The sequence below is a fragment of the Schistocerca cancellata genome, chromosome 6 (assembly GCF_023864275.1).
Source record: "Schistocerca cancellata isolate TAMUIC-IGC-003103 chromosome 6, iqSchCanc2.1, whole genome shotgun sequence".
NCBI lineage: Eukaryota > Metazoa > Arthropoda > Insecta > Orthoptera > Acrididae > Schistocerca > Schistocerca cancellata.
Genome location: NC_064631.1, coordinates 391914340 through 391932181, shown reverse-complemented (window position 1 = coordinate 391932181; position 17842 = coordinate 391914340). Strand labels below are relative to the sequence as shown.

The 17842-nt window shown below is 41.5% G+C and overlaps 1 protein-coding gene across 1 annotated transcript in view; it reads left to right on the top strand.

Annotated features, from left to right (window-relative positions):
• LOC126088344 (NADPH oxidase 5-like) overlaps positions 1–17475 on the top strand; it is a 460603-nt gene extending 443128 nt beyond the window's left edge. The window contains exon 20 of the mRNA XM_049906479.1: positions 16412–17475. Coding sequence (XP_049762436.1) covers positions 16412–16609 — 198 coding nt within the window. The 3' untranslated portion in view covers positions 16610–17475. The remainder of the gene's footprint in view (positions 1–16411) is intronic.
• The last annotated feature ends 367 nt before the right edge of the window (positions 17476–17842 follow it).

The following is a 17842-nucleotide window of genomic DNA, read 5'->3' as shown; positions in this document are numbered from 1 at the left end:
CCTATGTCCAATCCATACAGCAAAGAAACAATGACAGAAATAAAAGAAAGGTTCATGAGTGAGATTAAAATTCAGAGGCATAACAGGATGAAGCATTACTTTGAAATAGCAAGTACATTTACCCAACACAGTACTCCTTGTTATCTTCGCTCTTCTGCCAATCTCACACCTGTATTATGCAAAAAGTATTAATTACCCCAATATATGGGTTTCTTTTTACTGTTTCATCTGTCTCAGAATATACTGATTGTAGAAACTGTTGCTGGATATGGTCACTGGAACAGCATATGTGGGTTTATTTGGGTGTGAAGTGAATTGGATCAGACATAGGCACATTGAAAAAAAGGCCTGCTCACACATGCATATTAATTCTTGTATTTGACACAAACTCAAGATCAGGTGGCAAGGTGCAAGATGCACAGTTTAAACATATATTTAACCACACTCCACGACTTGGGATTTTTGAGGTGGTTTACTGAATTTTATCCACAAGTTTTGTCACCTTCACTGCTTTGGACACTCACATGCCCAGGAGAACAGTGGCTTTTAGGGCTTAGTGCTGAGTGTTCCTCTTTTTACTATAACCACCAATAGACTTGTGGACTCCTTGGTCTTGGAGGTTGCTACCAGCCTTTATGTTGACTACTTCTGAACTTGGTGCAGCTCTTAGTTTGTGACATAGCAAAGAGTCAGCTCGAAGGAGCCACAAAAAAATCATCCTCTGTAGACCTCTGCACGACTTCCCAATTTTTTCCTGCTAAAAATGGGTCATGTAGTTTGGTTGCTATTCCATGCACCCAGGCTTTGGGCCTTATTTGAGGAACCAATGCCTCAAGGTGGTAGCACAGTCCTATTTTTTGGGCTGCTTCTTCCACAATAAACTAACATGGCGACATTCATCAACTCAAAATAGGTTGCACGCAGAAGGTTAATGCTCTGTCCACTTTTAGCCATATCTCTTGAATGTTGATCGCACCACCCTCCTCTGCTTGTATATGGCACTGACTCTCATGACTATGCTATAGCATCATCATTGGCTTTGTGTCATACTAAGTGGAAGCCAGGATCCTACCTCTATGATTTCAATGCCACCAACTGACACTCATGTAGGCAGTTACCATCTGCCAATTCACTAACCATGAGAGTTATAGTTACGAGAAAACTAGTGCCACATAGGAGAACAGGAGGGTGGTGTGACCAGCATTCAATGTGTATGGCTAAAAAAGCAGATAGCATTAATCCTCTCTATGCAATTTGTTTTTAGCTGATGAACGTGGTGTCACCATGACAGTTCATGGTGTAAGAGGGAGCCTATAAATGGAACTGTGCTACCACCTTGAAGCCTTGCAAATTCTGCTTAAGTCTAACATTAGTTCCAAGTCAGTTTTGACTTTGCTAGTATACAGCCATTTGAGGGCCACGGGGAGGGTAAAAATCGTAGAGGGAGACCAAGAGATGAATACACTAAGTAGATTCAGAAGGATGTAGGTTGCAGTAAGTACTGGGAGATGAAGAAGCTTGCACAGGATAGAATAGCATGGAGAGCTGCATCAAACCAATCTTAGGACTGAAGACAACAACAACAACAACAACAACAACAACAGTATACAGCCAGTTGAGAGTGTTTTGAGTGAAGTTACATAAATGTTTTGTTTGACATATTATATATATTAAAAAAAAAAAAGCAGCTGAATAGTGTAAGAGGAGGAGCAGTGGCACTTTTCAGAATAGCTTTTTTTTTTTTTTTTGTTATTCATGCACCTATAAGTAATTCATGTAGTTACATATGAGTAAATTAGCGCAAAACATATTTATTTGCTGTTATACTTCAGGGTAGGGGGACTTTTACACACATGTATGATTCATGCACTGCCCCCTCGCATCGTACCAGGTATGGTTTCCATCTGAATACTTTTGGTAAGAGGCTGCTTGCAGAGCTAGCTGACAGTAGCATACAGTCTGACCACAGCAACAGCAATATTCATCAAAACCCACTGATTTCCAATGTGTTCATTACTTTTTTAGGATCTACATCTACATCTTCATCTACATACATACTCCACAAACCATCATATTGTGTGGGGCAGAGGGTAGCTTGTACCTTATTTGTCATTTCCTTTTCTGTTCCACTCAAAAACAGAGCAAGCGAAAAATGACTGTCTCAATGCCTCTGTACGAGCCCTAATCTCTCATGTTATCTTCATTGTCCTTACGCAAAATGTTCATATGTGGCAGTCGAATCACTCTGCAATCAGCCTCAAATGCTGGTTCTCTAAATTTTCTTAATAGTGTTCCTTGAAAAGAAAGTCACCTTCCCTCCACTGATTCCCATTTGAGTTCCCAAAGCATCTCTTTAATACTAATATGTTGTTTGAACCTACTGGTAACAAATCTAGCAGCCTGCTACTGATTTGTTTTGATGTCTCCATTTAATCTAAACTGGTGCAGATCTCAAACACTTGAACAGTACTCAATAATGGGTCATATTAGTGCCCTATATGCAGTCTCCCTTACTGATGAACCATTCATACAAAAGACAGTGCTGCAAAATAGTTATGGTTGAAACAGCCGCTAGTACAACAAAACATTGCAGCCTGGATAAAGACAAGGATATCAAAGGAAATGTATTTAGTGTCTTCCATCAAAAGTTGGAAGTTTTATAAATAAAAGATGAACTTCTAATATCCATACAGAACAATGAAAAGGTAGACAGAATTGCAGCAAACTTGTGTGCATCGGAATGTGAGATGCAAGTCACTGAAATTGAACAGCTCCATTTTGATGGATACAGGCTAATATCACATTATTGTAGAACCAGTAAAAAGAAAGGGGAGCAGCTACACATGTAAAAAGTGAATTTAACTCAGATTTTTAAGTTACTGAATATAGTGTTGAAAAGTTTCTTCAATGATGTGCCACAGTAATGGATCAGGAAAAATGCAAGCTTTTAGCACAGACAATTTACATATCACCAGCAGGAAGTATCTTAAGCTTCGTAAAGCAGCAAGAAATGGTTTTAAGATGGTTTTGCAGACTTAACTGGAGAACATGGTTGAGATTTCAATTTGGATTTTCTGTCAGGTAGTACTAACAGAGAGTTGTTGATGTCCAGCTTTGTATTATTTTACAAAGTTAAATGCCCTACATTGACTGAAAGATATAGAGCAACAGTTGTCAACAACAACAACTGACCCGCAGTTATTCAGTTTGACAACCAATCATCAATGGTTTATCTGGCCATGAAGGCCAAATGATAACAATAGAATTTACTGACCAGTTAGGCACAGATGATAGAAAAAAGAATTGCATTGAAGAACCATCAACAATAAATCAAGCATAGTGTTTAGACAGGAATTTATAAATCACACAGCATGAATTAAAAATTTAGTTATTTCTTAAACACATTTCTACATTTTGTCTTGTTTCCTCCTGAAACAAGTAAGGGGAAAAATGAACAAAAGAAAGAATACAGGGTGGATAATCTTGTGCTAGGAAGAGAGAATGATGCATAATTCAGAGAAGCAGCAGCCACAGCAGCAGTCGAGTTCTGAAACTTGTGTGGCAATCAAGTATTGTAGAATCCTCCAGTTCATTATTAAAAAAAACATAACTCATGTACTACACTCAGAAACATAACAGTTGAAGAATAATTTGGAAACAATTTGGAAACAAAGAAACTTAGTGAACCAAATTGTGTTCAGCTCACTGGAAATAGCTCTGGGATGAAAGGTAGTTACAAAACATTGTCAACTAAACTCAAGGATTCCTGCCTCACATCAACTGCAAACATTGCACCAGTAATAAACAATCACACACATGTGCATGAGATTTACTTGTGCAGACACTACAAGCATCATAAACAGACATTAATTTCAAAAATACAACTTCTAAGAATACAGACTTCATCAGGTCACTAAGAATAGAGACTTCATCAGGTCACTAAAAAGTAGTAATTCTGCTGACTGTGATGGTGTTCCTATTAGAATACTAAAAATACTTTGCTTACTTGATAAGATTACACTTACTGTCTATGTAATCAATTAGTGACTTGCAGCACATTTCCTTATAAGACTTAAATATGCTGCAATAACACCTACCTAAAAAAAATGAAGATCAACAAACCACTTTCAATTACAGACCTGTATCAGTCCTCCCAGTCTTTTCAGAAGGGTCTCTGAAAGTGGCCTGTGGTAGAATATTGACTCATTTACCTGAGCAGAACTTAATCGTATTTCAGTTTGGCTTTTGAAAAGTATTTTCCATACATAAAGCAATAAAAAACCTCATAAATGAAGTGCCAGCCAAACTACACAAGAAAAATTGTACTGTTGATATCCTATGAGACCATGCCAAAGCCCCTCACTGTGTAGATCTCAAAATTCTACTTAGCAAGCTTAAGTGTAATGGCATCCCTCTTGCATGGATGGAATCTTACCTCCATAACAGAAAGCAGAGGTTCCTATTAACTTATTGTACTTTGGGCTTGAAAAAACATCAGAAAGAGGGAACATCACACATCAACAGGGATCAATACAGCGCACTTTCTTGTTTCTAACTTACAGAAACGATCTTCCAACAGCTGTAGAGAGCAGTTAAAAAACTGTAAAGTTCGCTGAAGACAAGCATGCTGTTCAATGATCCAAACTCATCATTGACAGTACAGATGACAGCTGAACAGACCCACAAGTGGTTCACAACTAAAAGTCTTAATCTCACAGAGACTCATATTATGCCATTTCAAACAGCAATAATGATCTTTTAGTAAAAGCAGGGTCATGCACTAAATGAAGCACAAGGAGTAAAATTTCTTAAGCTACAGCTGAATGCCAAGTTAAAATAAAGTCAACACATGGAAAAACTAATCAAGATATGCAGTTCAGTGTGTTGTGCCCTTCAAAGCATCTCTCGCTGTATTGACCTACAGGTGACAGTGGTAGCTTATTTTGCATGTTTTCCTTCCCTGTTATCTTACATTATTATATTATAGAGCAGTGGACCTAAAGTAAATAAAGTATGTACTCAGAAAAGTAGGACCCCGGCAGGTCTGGCAGTTAGAATAGGCCCGACATATCCCTGCCTGTCTTAAGAGGTGACTGAAAGAAGTCTCTCACTTTTCGGCCCTATAAGTTCAGGTCCCATTTTATGGTTGGACCTGTCACTTTCCTAATTCTACAGAGGTGTGGGTCATATGGGGAAGGATGCCTTACGTGGTGCATAAGTTATCCATAGTGTCCTTAGATTCAATCTCCTGAACCTCTTTGTCATGGCTTTGCATCTCCAACTGCAATTCAATTCTAGAATGAAATGAAGGAGGTGAGGTACTGGCGGAATTAAAGCTGTGAGGATGGGGCGTGAGTCATGCTTGGGTAGCTCAGTTGGTAGAGCACATGCCTGCGAAAGGCAAAGTTCCTGAGTTCGAGTCTTGGTCCGGCATACAGTTTTAATCTGCCAGGAAGTTGCAATTCAGTTGTTTGGGCAAGGACATTTTCCAGCATATGCCATCTTCTTCCGTTGTCTCCTGTCCTCTTTCACCCCCATGACAGTATTGGATTTCTCTGGACCCAATATCCAGCACGGTACCCAGTCCGTTGTGGTGGGCCCATCGTGCACCCATTTGGTGGTAGCCCCCTGACAACACAGGGGTCACACTGCTGATGCCCAATGTAAACTCCTCATGTATGCCAAGGAGTAGATGCCCGTCTTCCTGGGGTATCAGGACTCCCGGTTATGGCCATCATGCCAGGTGGCCTTTGTTGTGGCTGGATGGTGCCCATGGGGAGAGGCCCTGATCGAAGTGGGTGGCATCACGTCAGATGATCCACAATGAAGCAGACTGTCATCTCTTGCTGGTGACCGTACAGTGCCAGCAGTCTCTAAGAAGGGCAAGATTGAGTACAATGCTGACAAATATGAGCCTAAATAGTTTCCCTCCCTTGCTAAACTGTGGGAGGAATGTAGAACTACAGAAAGAAGGGAGCCATATTCACCTCGGTATTTAGTCTGCAGTAGAATGGACGGGGACTCGTTTCTGCCTATGAAGCCTCAATTTTTTTTTGAACGTCTTGAGGATAATTATGAAGAAGTGACAGAACTGTCCAAGATGAGAAGTGGTGCAGTCTTGATACAGACAGCATCCCAAGCCCAATCCCAGTCGTTACTTGCTTGTGACTGGCTGGATGATGTTCCTGTTTCCAACACTCCTCATAAAAGCCTTAACATTGTACAGGGGATTATTTTCCATAGCAACCTCCTCTTGCAGTCTGACGATGAGCTCCGTGCCAATCTAGAACAGCAGGGTGTTCATTTCATCCGGCACGTTTACAGGGGACCCAAAGAAACAGAGTTCCTACCGGTGCCTTCATCTTGGCCTTTGAGGGTGATTCATTGCCTGAAAAGGTCAACATGGTGGTTTACTGCTGTGACGTTAAACCATACGTCCCTCTCCCTGTGCGGTGCTTTAAGTGCTGGAAATTCGGGCACATGTCTTCTCACTGCACTTCCAACACCACAGGTCAACACTGCAGACGTCCACTGCATCCAGACACTCCCTGTGCTCCTCCTCCCACTTGTATCAACTGCAGAGAGCAGCACTCCCCCTGCTAACCAGACTGCACAGTACTCCAAAAGGAGCGGAAAATCATGGAGTACAAGACCCTGGACCTGTTGACTTACCAAGAAGCTAAACATAAATTTGAACGATTACACCCCATTCAGTTGACATCCACATACGCTGCAGCTACATTAGCATTGCCATCACCTGTCATACCACACTCAGTGCCACGAACAATAGGCCCTACGGGCCTCCTGAATACATATGACCCCTTTGTGGTAGGGGAAAATCTCCTTCTGTTGCTCCAAAGTACCTACTTTGGGAGCAAGGCCTCCCCCAAACGCAAGGGACCGATTCCCCCCCCCCCCCCCCCCCCCCCCAGCCAGAGAAGCAACAGCCTCCCCCGGCTCCTCTCCTGCAGAAGGGTTCCCTTGGGACCCTTTCTCCAAAGGTCTCCACTGATGCCAAAGAGGACACTCACCGGTGGCTAAAGGTGCCAAAAGCTGCTGGAGGAAGAGCTTCACTGTCTTCCTCCACGCCTGAAGCTTCCTCGGAGAAGTCCTACCAGCAAGCCCCTAAAGAGAAGTGAGAGGGCAAGCAAACAAAGAAGTCTGCTCAGAAAAAGGACCCTCCAGTGGCCAAAATATCACCATTCCTACCAATTCTGCACCTGCGGATGAGGGGGAGATCTCAGCGTCCCCTAAGGACCTGGATCTCACTGATGCCTCATCGACTATAGGAATGGATACAAATACTCAGTTGGTGACCCTGAGGTGTAACCTGCCTCCTTGCATGCTTCATGCCTTCCCAGCCTCATTATAAGGTCATCCTCCAATGGAATTGCAGCGGTGTTTTCCACCACCTGGCTGAGCAATGGCAACTGTTAAGCTTTACACCTGCTTTCTGCATTGCCTTCCAGGAAACCTGGTTTCCAGTCATGCGGAATCCTGCCCTTCATGACTATAGGGGTTATTACAAGAATCGTAGCAACTATAATAGTGTGTCAGGTGGAGTTTGTGTCCATGTCCTGAACTCAGTATGCAGAGAACCTCTGCCCTTTCAAACCCCTCTTGAAGCTGTGGCTGTCAGGGTAAGGATGACTCAGGAAATAACTGTCTGCAACATATATCTTCCTCCAGATGGTGCACTACCCCTGAATACATTGGCTGCACTGATTCAACAACTCCCTAAACCTTTCCTACTTTTGGGAGATTTTAACATCCATAACCCCTTGTGGGGTGACACTGTGCTTACTGGCTGAGTTAGAAATGTCGAAACTTTACTGTCTCAACTCGACCTCTGCCTCTTAAATACTGGGTCCCCCACATATTTCAGTGTAGCTCATAGCACTTTCTCGGTCATTAATTTATCCCTCTGCAGCCCAGGACTTCTCCCATCTGTAAATACAGTACAAATATTAAGTTTTTATGACATCTTTGTGTTGCATTAATGTACGTGTTGACTCACTCCTCATGCCTGAAGGCTTTTGTTTGTGAGTGGCTGCTGAGAGGAGCAGTTTTGACTTCCGCTCACCCAATACAGAAGAGTACAACTGACCATTTTCCATGTGGGAACTGGATTCTGCATTGTGTGGGGCTCGTGATACATCCCCTGGTCAGGATAGAATCCACTATAGCATGCTGCGGCACCTCACAGGGAGAAATAAAGAAATCCTCCTCGGACTTTTTAATCTAGTTTGGATGTCCGGTCACTTCCCCGACTCGTGGCGTGAAGCAATTTTAATTCTTCTTTTAAAATCTGGGAAAGACCGCACGTGCCCGGGTAGTTACCGTAGTGTTGCCCTCACTAGCTGAGTGGGAAAACCTTGGAGCGGATGGTCAACCACCGCCTTGTCTGGATGTTAGAATCCAGACAACTCCTTAGTCGCTTTCAGTGTGGGTTCAGGAGGTATTGCTCCACCTTTGATAACCTGGCCCTCCTGGAGGCGGCTATACAACAACAGGCTTTCCTGCGCCAGCATCACCTGCTGGGAATATTTTTTGACATTGAAAAGGCATACGACACCACTTCGAGGCATCTTATCATCAGTCAGCTCCACGAATGTGGTTTTCGTGGATGTTTTCCCAATTTTATTCGGTCCTTCCTGTCGCCACATTATTTTTGGTACCGAGTCGGAGACGTACTGTCTAGTCGCTTTGAACAAGAGAACGGTGTCCCTCAAGGTAGTGTTTTAAGTGTGACGGTCTTTGCTATTGCTATTAATAGTATTACGTCTGTTGTGAAAAGTCCTGTGCAGTATTCCTTGTTTGTGGACGATTTCTCTGTATTTTGCTCTTCTTCAAGCCTTGCAACGACAACTCGTCAGTTGCAACTCACTCTGTGACGTTCAGATGAATGGGCACAGAACAGTGGTTTTAAGTTTTCAACTGATAAGTCGGTGTGTGTTCTTTTTAACCATTCTCCTTCCATTTTTGACTTGCCTGAGTTGAGGATGAGGGGCACCATTCTGAATTTTAAAGACATGGTGAAGTTTCTGGGCCTCACTTTTGATTCTAAGCTTACGTGGCTGTCACACATTAAGGAACTGAAAAAACGGTCTCTTAAGGCGCTGTCTATTTTAAAATGTCTTAGTCACCACACATGGGGAGCAGACAGGACTTGTCTGCACCGGTTTTACAGAGCCTTCGTGCGATCCCGGCTTGATTATGGATGCATGGTGTATGGGTCTGAAAGACCCAGTTATTTGAAGCTGTTGGATGTGGTGCACCATGAGGGGATTCGGTTGGCCACTGGGGCGTTCAGAACGAGCCCCATACCGAGCCTCTGTGCAGAGGCAGGTGAACCACCACTTCACCTCCGGCGGCATCTACTAATGGTGCGCCAGGCCTATCAAACATTATCCACACCATACACACCTGCATACCACACTGTTGCTCAGCCTCCACTGGAAAACCTTTTTCACAACCGGCAACGAGCAGCAAGGCCCTGTGGGATCCGTGCAAAGGATTGCATTTTAGAGATGGGTGTGGCCGGTTTTAATGTTTCACGTCGAGGTTGGAGCAGATATCCACCCTGGCTCCTCCAGAGGCCCAGACTGATTTTAGATTTGGCAAATTTTAAGAAAGACAGTACATCAGATTTTACTTTCAAATCTTTGTTTTTTAACGTTTTAGATGGGTATCATGATTTTACAGTAGTCTACACTGATGGATCCCAACAGGGGGATTTTCTTGGCTGCTCAGTAGTGTTCCCCGAACGTGTTATCAAGATTCGCCTTCCCCAGGAGTACACTGTTTTTTCCGCAGAACTTCACGTGATCCTGAAGGCATTGGAGCAGATATGGTGTACTCAGGGCAAACACTTCCTAATTTGCTCTGACTCACTGAGTGCATTACAGTCACTGCAGAACCTGTACCCAGCGGAGAAGTTGGAACAACTGATTTACGACCAACTGTACATCCTCCAACGACAGGGCAAGCAAGTGTCCTTTTGCTGGGTGCCAGGGCATGTGGGCATACGGGGAAATGAACAAGCTGATAGAGCTGCCAAGGATGCCTGCAGATTACCGGAGGTGACACAATGTTCTATTCCTTTGCAAGGCGTTGTTTCTGTGCTGTGGCGGAAGTATATGCAATTGTCGGAGGAGGAATGGCTGGCGGTGAGGGAAAATAAGCTGCGGTTGGTGACACCCACCACCCAGCCGTGGTGAAGATGATGTTTGGTTTGTGGGGCGCTCAACTGCGTGGTTATCAGCGCCCGTACAATTATCCAATCTTTGCTCAGTCCAATTTCGCCACTTTCCTGGATGATGATGAAATGATGAGGACAACACAAACACCCAGTCATCTCGAGGCAGGTGAAAATCCCTGACCCTGCCGGGAATCGAACCCGGGACCCCGTGCTCGGGAAGCGAGAACGCTACCGCGAGACCACGAGCGGCGGACGACCCACCCAGCCATGGTGTTCCTCCTGCCGGTCACCTAGGCATGACGAAGTGACCCTTACACATCTTTGGCACTGTCCTCTTACGCAAGCCTTCTTACTATGGCGAGAGGAAACCCCGCTGTGTGATGCCTGTGGCGTATGAATCACTGTACGCCACATTTTAGTTGAGTGTGATCTATATCGTTCTGTCAGGGCGGAAGTTAATATTAGTGGGGATCTGCCCTCGGTTTTAGCCGATGACGAGGCATGTGTCAAGAAAGTTCTAAGGTACTGTCATGTTTCTGGGCTTCAGCCTAAAATTTTAGGTTTGAATTTTTAGTGTGTTGCCGAGTGGCTGACCACTCCTTTTTCTTCTTGTAATAGGCCAGTTCCAAACATGTGCTATGTGTTTCATTTTAACCCCTTCCCCTACGTTCTCTTGCAGTTCTCCTCTTTATGTGCTGCTTTCCACTTGGCTACTGTTAACGTGCACACTGCCTATGTAGACTGACACCTTTAACTTTATTCCTATTTTTGCACTTGCTGCATTTTAGTGACATTCGTCCATTGTTGTTTCCGTTCGGGTGCTAAAGACTACACTGTTGAGCGCCCATAACACCATATCCAACCATCCATCCGGGCTATACAGAACAAAAGGAGGGGTCAGCTGACAAAGGGAGTTCATTTGCACCATGACAGATCTCATTGTCAAATTTGGGTGGGAAATCCCTGACTATCCTCCATACAGCCCTCATTTGGCTCCCAGTGACTACTGTTTGTTCACTAACTTGAAACAATGCTTGGGGAGGACAAAAAAATTTTTTTTTGTAAGACAACTGCAGGAACAGCACTATGAAGATGGAATAGATCTAGTAATGACCTTCCTGGATATTGAAAAAGTGTATAATAGTGTACGTAGAAGCAAAGTGTGGAAAGCCCTGGAGAACAGAGGAGTAGCAAACCAGATTATTTGGGGGATACGGAGAAATGTAGTATGGAAGTGTGAGCTGTGTGAAAGTGGGAGGAGAGAGTTCAGCTTGGATTGAACAGAAGAATGGCTCAAGGCAGAGAAGCACACTTTCACCACTACTCTTAATTGTAGTGATGGATGATACAATGAGTACAGTAGCACAAGTAATTGGTGAAAGGAAGATGAAAGTATGGTATTTGCAGATGATCTGATGATTTGGGGGAATGAGGAGGACAAAGTACAAGAGCAGTTGGACGTATGGGAATGAACAGTACAAGAAAATGGGATGAAATTCAGTATAAGTAAGAGTGAGATGATTATCACAACAAGAAAGGAGGAGAGAGGAACAACTGGAATAACAATTGGTAGGGAATGATAGAGGAGAGTGGAGAGTTTGAAGTACCTAGGAAGCCTGATACAGGAATAAGGAAAAAAACAACAGAGAAATAAATGAGTGGGGGAGAAAAACAGAAGCATTTTGGAAGTGTGTCAGAAGCCTGATACAGAGCAAGGATGTACCCCAAATCAGTAAAAAGGTTATATATCGGTCATACTATGTCCCAATCCTGACATATGCATCAGAAACCTGGATTATGAAAGAAAGAGAGATAAGCAAAGTACAAGCTAGTGAGATGAAATTCTTGAGAAACAGTATTGGAGTGACAAGATAGACAGGTTAAGAAATGAGAGGATCAGAGAGTTAATGGAGGTGGGACCATTACAGGAGGAATCAAGACTGGGATGGTATGGACATGTTAAGAGAATGGAGGAGAAGAGGATACCCAGGAGGATACACGAGATGAAACTAGAAGGAAAGAGATGGCAAGACAGAAGACGATGAAGAGGCCTATGTATCATAAATATCTAGCCAGAGGCTGGAAACTGTCGATGATGATGATGATGATGATGATGATGATGATGATGATCATGATGATCATGATCAGTTTTTCTCCCTATACAGGTCAGTGTCAGCAAAATATTTTCACATTCGGAGGAAAGTTGGTGATTGGAATTTCATGAGAAGATTCCGTCGCAATGAAAAGGCCTTTCTTTTAATGATATCCAGCCCAAATCCTGTATCATTTCAGTGACACTCACTCCCATATTTCGCGGTAATACAAAACGTGCTGCCCTTCTTTGAACTTTTTCAATGTACTCGGTCAGTCCTATCTGGTAAGGATCCCACACCATGCAGCAATATTCTAAGAGGATGGACAAGCAGGTAGATCTGTTACATTTTATAAGTGTCCTGCCAATAAAACACAGTCTTTGGTTCCTTCCAATTTAAGTTGTTCATAATTGTAATTCCTAGGTATTCAGTTGAATTTACAGCCTTTAGATTTGACTGATGTAACGTGTGACTGAACTTTAATGAATTCCTTTTAGCACCCACGTGGATGACCTCACACTTTCGTTATTTAGGATCAACTGTCAATTTTCACACCATTCAGATATATTTTATAAATCATTTTGCAATTTGTTTTGATCTTCTAATGACTCTATTAGTCGAACGACAGCATCATCTGCAAACAACCTAAGAAGGCTATGATTGTTAAGCATGGAGCTAATTTATCAGCATACTCTGAAAGGAACCTAGTTGGTGTACAGTCTGGACCAGAAGATTTGCTTTTATTTAAGTGATTTAAATCACTTCACTACTCCAAGGATATTTATTTCTATGTTACTCATGGGTGGTTAATGTTGTTGGATGACACTGGAGCTATCGTCCGTGCAGACAGATCTGACGATAAAGCAGGCAAAAGGAACATGTCAACATCGTGTACAGCACACTGTGTTAAAACACCAGTATGTGGACAAGCATTATGCAGCTGGAAAACACTCCCTGGGATGCTGCTCATGACAGGTGGCACAACTAGCTGAATCACCAGACTGACGTACAAATTTGCAGTTAGGTGCGTGAGATAAACACAGGAATGCTCTTGCTGTCATACAAAATTGCACACCAAGCCATAACTCCAGGTGTAGGTCCAGCATGTCTAGCATGCAGACAGGTTGGTTACAGACCCTCAACTGGCCTCCTGCTAACCAACACTTGGCCATCACTGACACCAAGGCAAAGCCAGCTTACATGAAAAAATACACCAGACCTCTTTCCTGCCCTCCAATGGATGCTACTGAAGACGCAAATGGTGGTGGTTTGGGGTCAGTGGAATGCACAGTGTGTGGCTCGGAGCTGTCCTTGCAGTATGAGTTCATTGTGTCACTGTGGTGCCAACTGCTGCTCAGATTGCTCTACCACATGCTGTATGATGCGACAGAGCTATAAGCTGAGTATGATTATCTTTCCTCTTGGTAATGCCATATGGCTGTCCAGAGCTCAGTCTTCTTGTGACTGTACATTCTCATGAGCGCTGCTGCCAGCAATTGTTACAGTGGCTACATTCCTGCCAAGTCTTTCTGCAGTATCACAGAAGCAACATCCAGCTTCTTATAGCGCTGTTACATGACCTTGATAAAAATCAGTAAGGTACTGATAATGGCAACTCTGTCACCTTAAAGGCATTCTTGAGTAACATCAGGTCACCACGTCTAATCTCAAAGGCAACAAACACTCATGACCATTACAATGTGTATTTACAGCAAATCTGATTTACACCCTCATAGTTGTGATACTGGGGCTAATCTTGTGTGACTGGCACAAAATCTGAATACACATCGTTTTTCAGATGTAAAGCACATCCACCAACTTTCACTGGTGTTGCACAATTCCTCCTTGGTGCTGCAATACTTTTTCCATCAGTGTCTTACATCCTATGTGTTATCACAGATAACGTATCACTGAAGATGACATATCACTGATCCTGTTTGTTCTGAGAATGCAGTACATGTGAGGTAACTAGCTGCTTTCACTGCCCTCAGTGAAATACAAGGAGAGCTGTTAAATTTCACCCTCAGCCCTCAGGTCTTTAAAAGATGTCCCTGTGCAGAGAACAGCACATAGGTAATGGGTCTGTTGTCCTGAGATTGTAATGAACTGTTAGCAAGGAACTGATGTTACATAAATAATTGTTTAGTTCACTATTTAGAGATGTCACTCACATTTTTTGAACAGAACATGAGAAAGTGTAAGTTATACATTTTATCCACTGTGTATTCAACAGGTCACATGTTATTAATAAATTCACAAGCTTTCTCTCTCAACATAAGTAACTGATTAATCTCTATTGATTCTTAAACCCATCTATACTCAACACATCTGTGTAAAATTGAGATTTGATGGACTGCATCAGACAATGTGTGTGTGTTTGATGACTGTCCATTCCAATCTGATTGCACAGTGCGAACCACTTCACTTCAGTGCACAGTTTAGGTGGGCTTTGTCTGCCTTTTTGTTTATCTTCTGTTTTTAGATTTGTTTGCTGTTATGACTTCCAAAATATGTGGGCAATAGCTTGCTATTTAGGTATACCGGTATCTAAATGTCAAGGAGACTGAATGCATGATCAATATAATATTAATAATAGAAAACTAGTGTTTTGGTGTACGCCCTCCTAACGCAGCAGCCAGTCACAGTGGAAGACTAAAATTCTGGCACCCTTTCCCATGGAAAGGGTACCATCTGCTACTGGTATCCCGCAACACTTATTACATCTTACACATAATTCTGCAATCTCAGCTGATCTGAGGAGAGAATCCTGATGCTAGATATGATGGCTGCAACAGCCAGAAATATCAAAGTGTGGTCTCTAGAAGAGGTTAAGTGCTGACTCTGTCAAAGTTTCACCAAATGCCTTGACCTTATGCATTTTAAATGTACAGACTTAGTGAACTGGATCCCTTTTATTTCAGAGACAGAAGGCTCAGAAGTCAAATTAGATGCTTTTCACAACAGTTAAGAAAATACTGACATGTTGAAGTAGATAAATTAATCACCTGGACAATGAAAATGGCTAAGCTTATGCTGTAGGATGGTGTGGAAGAAAGAGGCAGTGTGAAAGTAGTGCTGCATAATATTTCATTTTATTCTTTAGAAATAACAATCCCTAACAAACCTCTGATTGAATATACATACAAAACCAATCATGCAAGTTTTTATGTGACAGTGATGTTTTCCTGATAATTTGAGTCTCTCTTTTCTTCATTTCAAATAACAACAATTTGCCTTTTTGTTTTATTCTCCCCTTTGACCTATCAGTATCCCACTTTTTATTGTTATTACTATTATAGAATTTGAATATTACTTCTTAATGTACCACCACTTACAAATCTTTCACCATGTCAGAAGCGTAGTGGTGAAGACACTGGACTTTAGTTAAAAAAAAGTGTTCTGAAAGAAAGGGTAAAAAATCTGCTGTGTGTTGGACATGTGCAAGTATGGTGCAGTGGTTATAGTTGCTGGCTGTTTCTCGAACTTATTTGCTTTAAGAAAAATTGCAGCTCAAAATGACATTTTTAAAATGGTGTCATTTAAAGGATTTATAGGGGCTGTGGTTCCACTTTACATGAAGTTAACAGATCATTCTACATATGTATAAGTATGATTACTGCTGAGGCAGGCAGTTCAGATCTATGTGTACTTTGTGGATGCTCAAAAAAATGATTTCAGTGTGATGCATTAGTTGTTGTTGCTCACACTGCTGCCCAAATTGATACTTGATTTCAGATTGTAAATAACAAAATCCATTTTTATGTGAAAGGGAGTTTGTTTCCGGAAGTTTCAGATTATTTATTAGTTAAAAAATTACTGCCTAATCTGATAAATAGCAATTAAACTTTTGCTTCATTAACATGTAATTATTTCCAGTTTGGCAAAATCATGGTTCACAAGTGCAAAACTAAAAGTTCACAGTTTCATTAAAACGAAACTGAAGTTCATCAGCTTTGTTTAGCATTTATCATTTGTTTCCATTACAGCATACATTATATAAAGCATACTACAGGAGTTTCCTTGCAGTGAGCTGACAGTGCTTAGACTGATGGATACAATTTTCCATTATGTTACAATATTACTAAATATTCACTTAAAATATTTTTTTTGTTTATAGGAAAAACGAGATCTCATCACTGGCCTCAAAACAAGAACAAATGCTGGACGTCCAAACTGGGATAAAGTATTTAAGCAGTTACTGGATCAAAAGAAAGGCAAAATAACAGTATTTTATTGTGGGCCACCACAGCTTGGCAGGATACTGCGAGTTAAATGTGATCAATATGGATTTGAGTTCCGCAAGGAAGTTTTCTAACCAAGAATTTTGTCTGATATGAGTGACAATACTCAGTCTGCTATTAAGAATGTATCCCCTCCTGTAAGATGTCATTTCATGCATCTTTGCAACTGATGGTCACAAAGTTGATATATATTAATCAACAATAATTTTTATAGTTAATAAATCTCAAATGAGATGAAAGTGAAGTAAATACTGAAGTGCAATATTAATATATCCAAGTTCGGATTTGTCGCTTTTATTATGTGATACAGCTACCTGTAACTGGACTGTATCACTGAGCACTTGAGAATACCAAGACACAGATGGTTGTGATTGTGTGATATTTTAAAATGTATTATTTTGAAAGATGCATTGAAGTCAGTTATTTTCTTGTGGGAGCTACATTTTTATACAACAGTATTCTGCAAACATTTTATGGAGGTTGATTCTAACCTAGGATCTAGTCATTGTATATTGAACACTGATAACTGTGCTTTACAAGACATGTTTTCCAGAGTGTAAAATGTATTTATTTACTGTATTCTACTTGGGCATGGAGAGTAAAGGTGGAAATTTTATTGATCACTTTTTGTAACAATTTATTTGCAGCATAAGTAATTAATTTTTATTTAGCTTTTACAATGTAACTGCATTAAATAAGCAGTATGCTTACTACAAGGCATGGATGGATGGATGGATGGATGGATGGATGGGTGAACAACTGAATGAATGAATGAATGTTGAAGTGAAATTGTAAATTATCTTCCATACTGGTATTTATGAACAATTTTTTGTGTATTATTTATGTAATATTTATTGAGCTTGTAAAATCATTTTGTAACACATTTCTCATGTGTTGTTCCAGAATTATGTACGTACTTGTAAATATATATTTCTGTATATATGTGTATTTTTTTAGATATTAGTGATGAATATTTGTGTATTGAGCTGCAGCATCATTTGTAAGTATGCTGAAATTTTTAGGAATTACATATTTTTGCAGAAATGATTTTTCCTTACTCACATACATATTAGTTAATTAGGCACCAAGTGAAGTGGCACTGTGGTTAGCACACTGGACTTGCATTTGGGGAGGACGACGGTTCAAACTCGCGTCTGGCCATCCTGATTTAGGTTTTCCATGATTTCCCTTAATCACTTCAGGCAAATGTCAGGATGGTTCCTTTTAAAGGGCACAGCCAGCTTCCTTCCCCAATCCGATGGCACCAATGACCTCACTGTTTGGTCCCCTCTCCCAAACCAATCAAC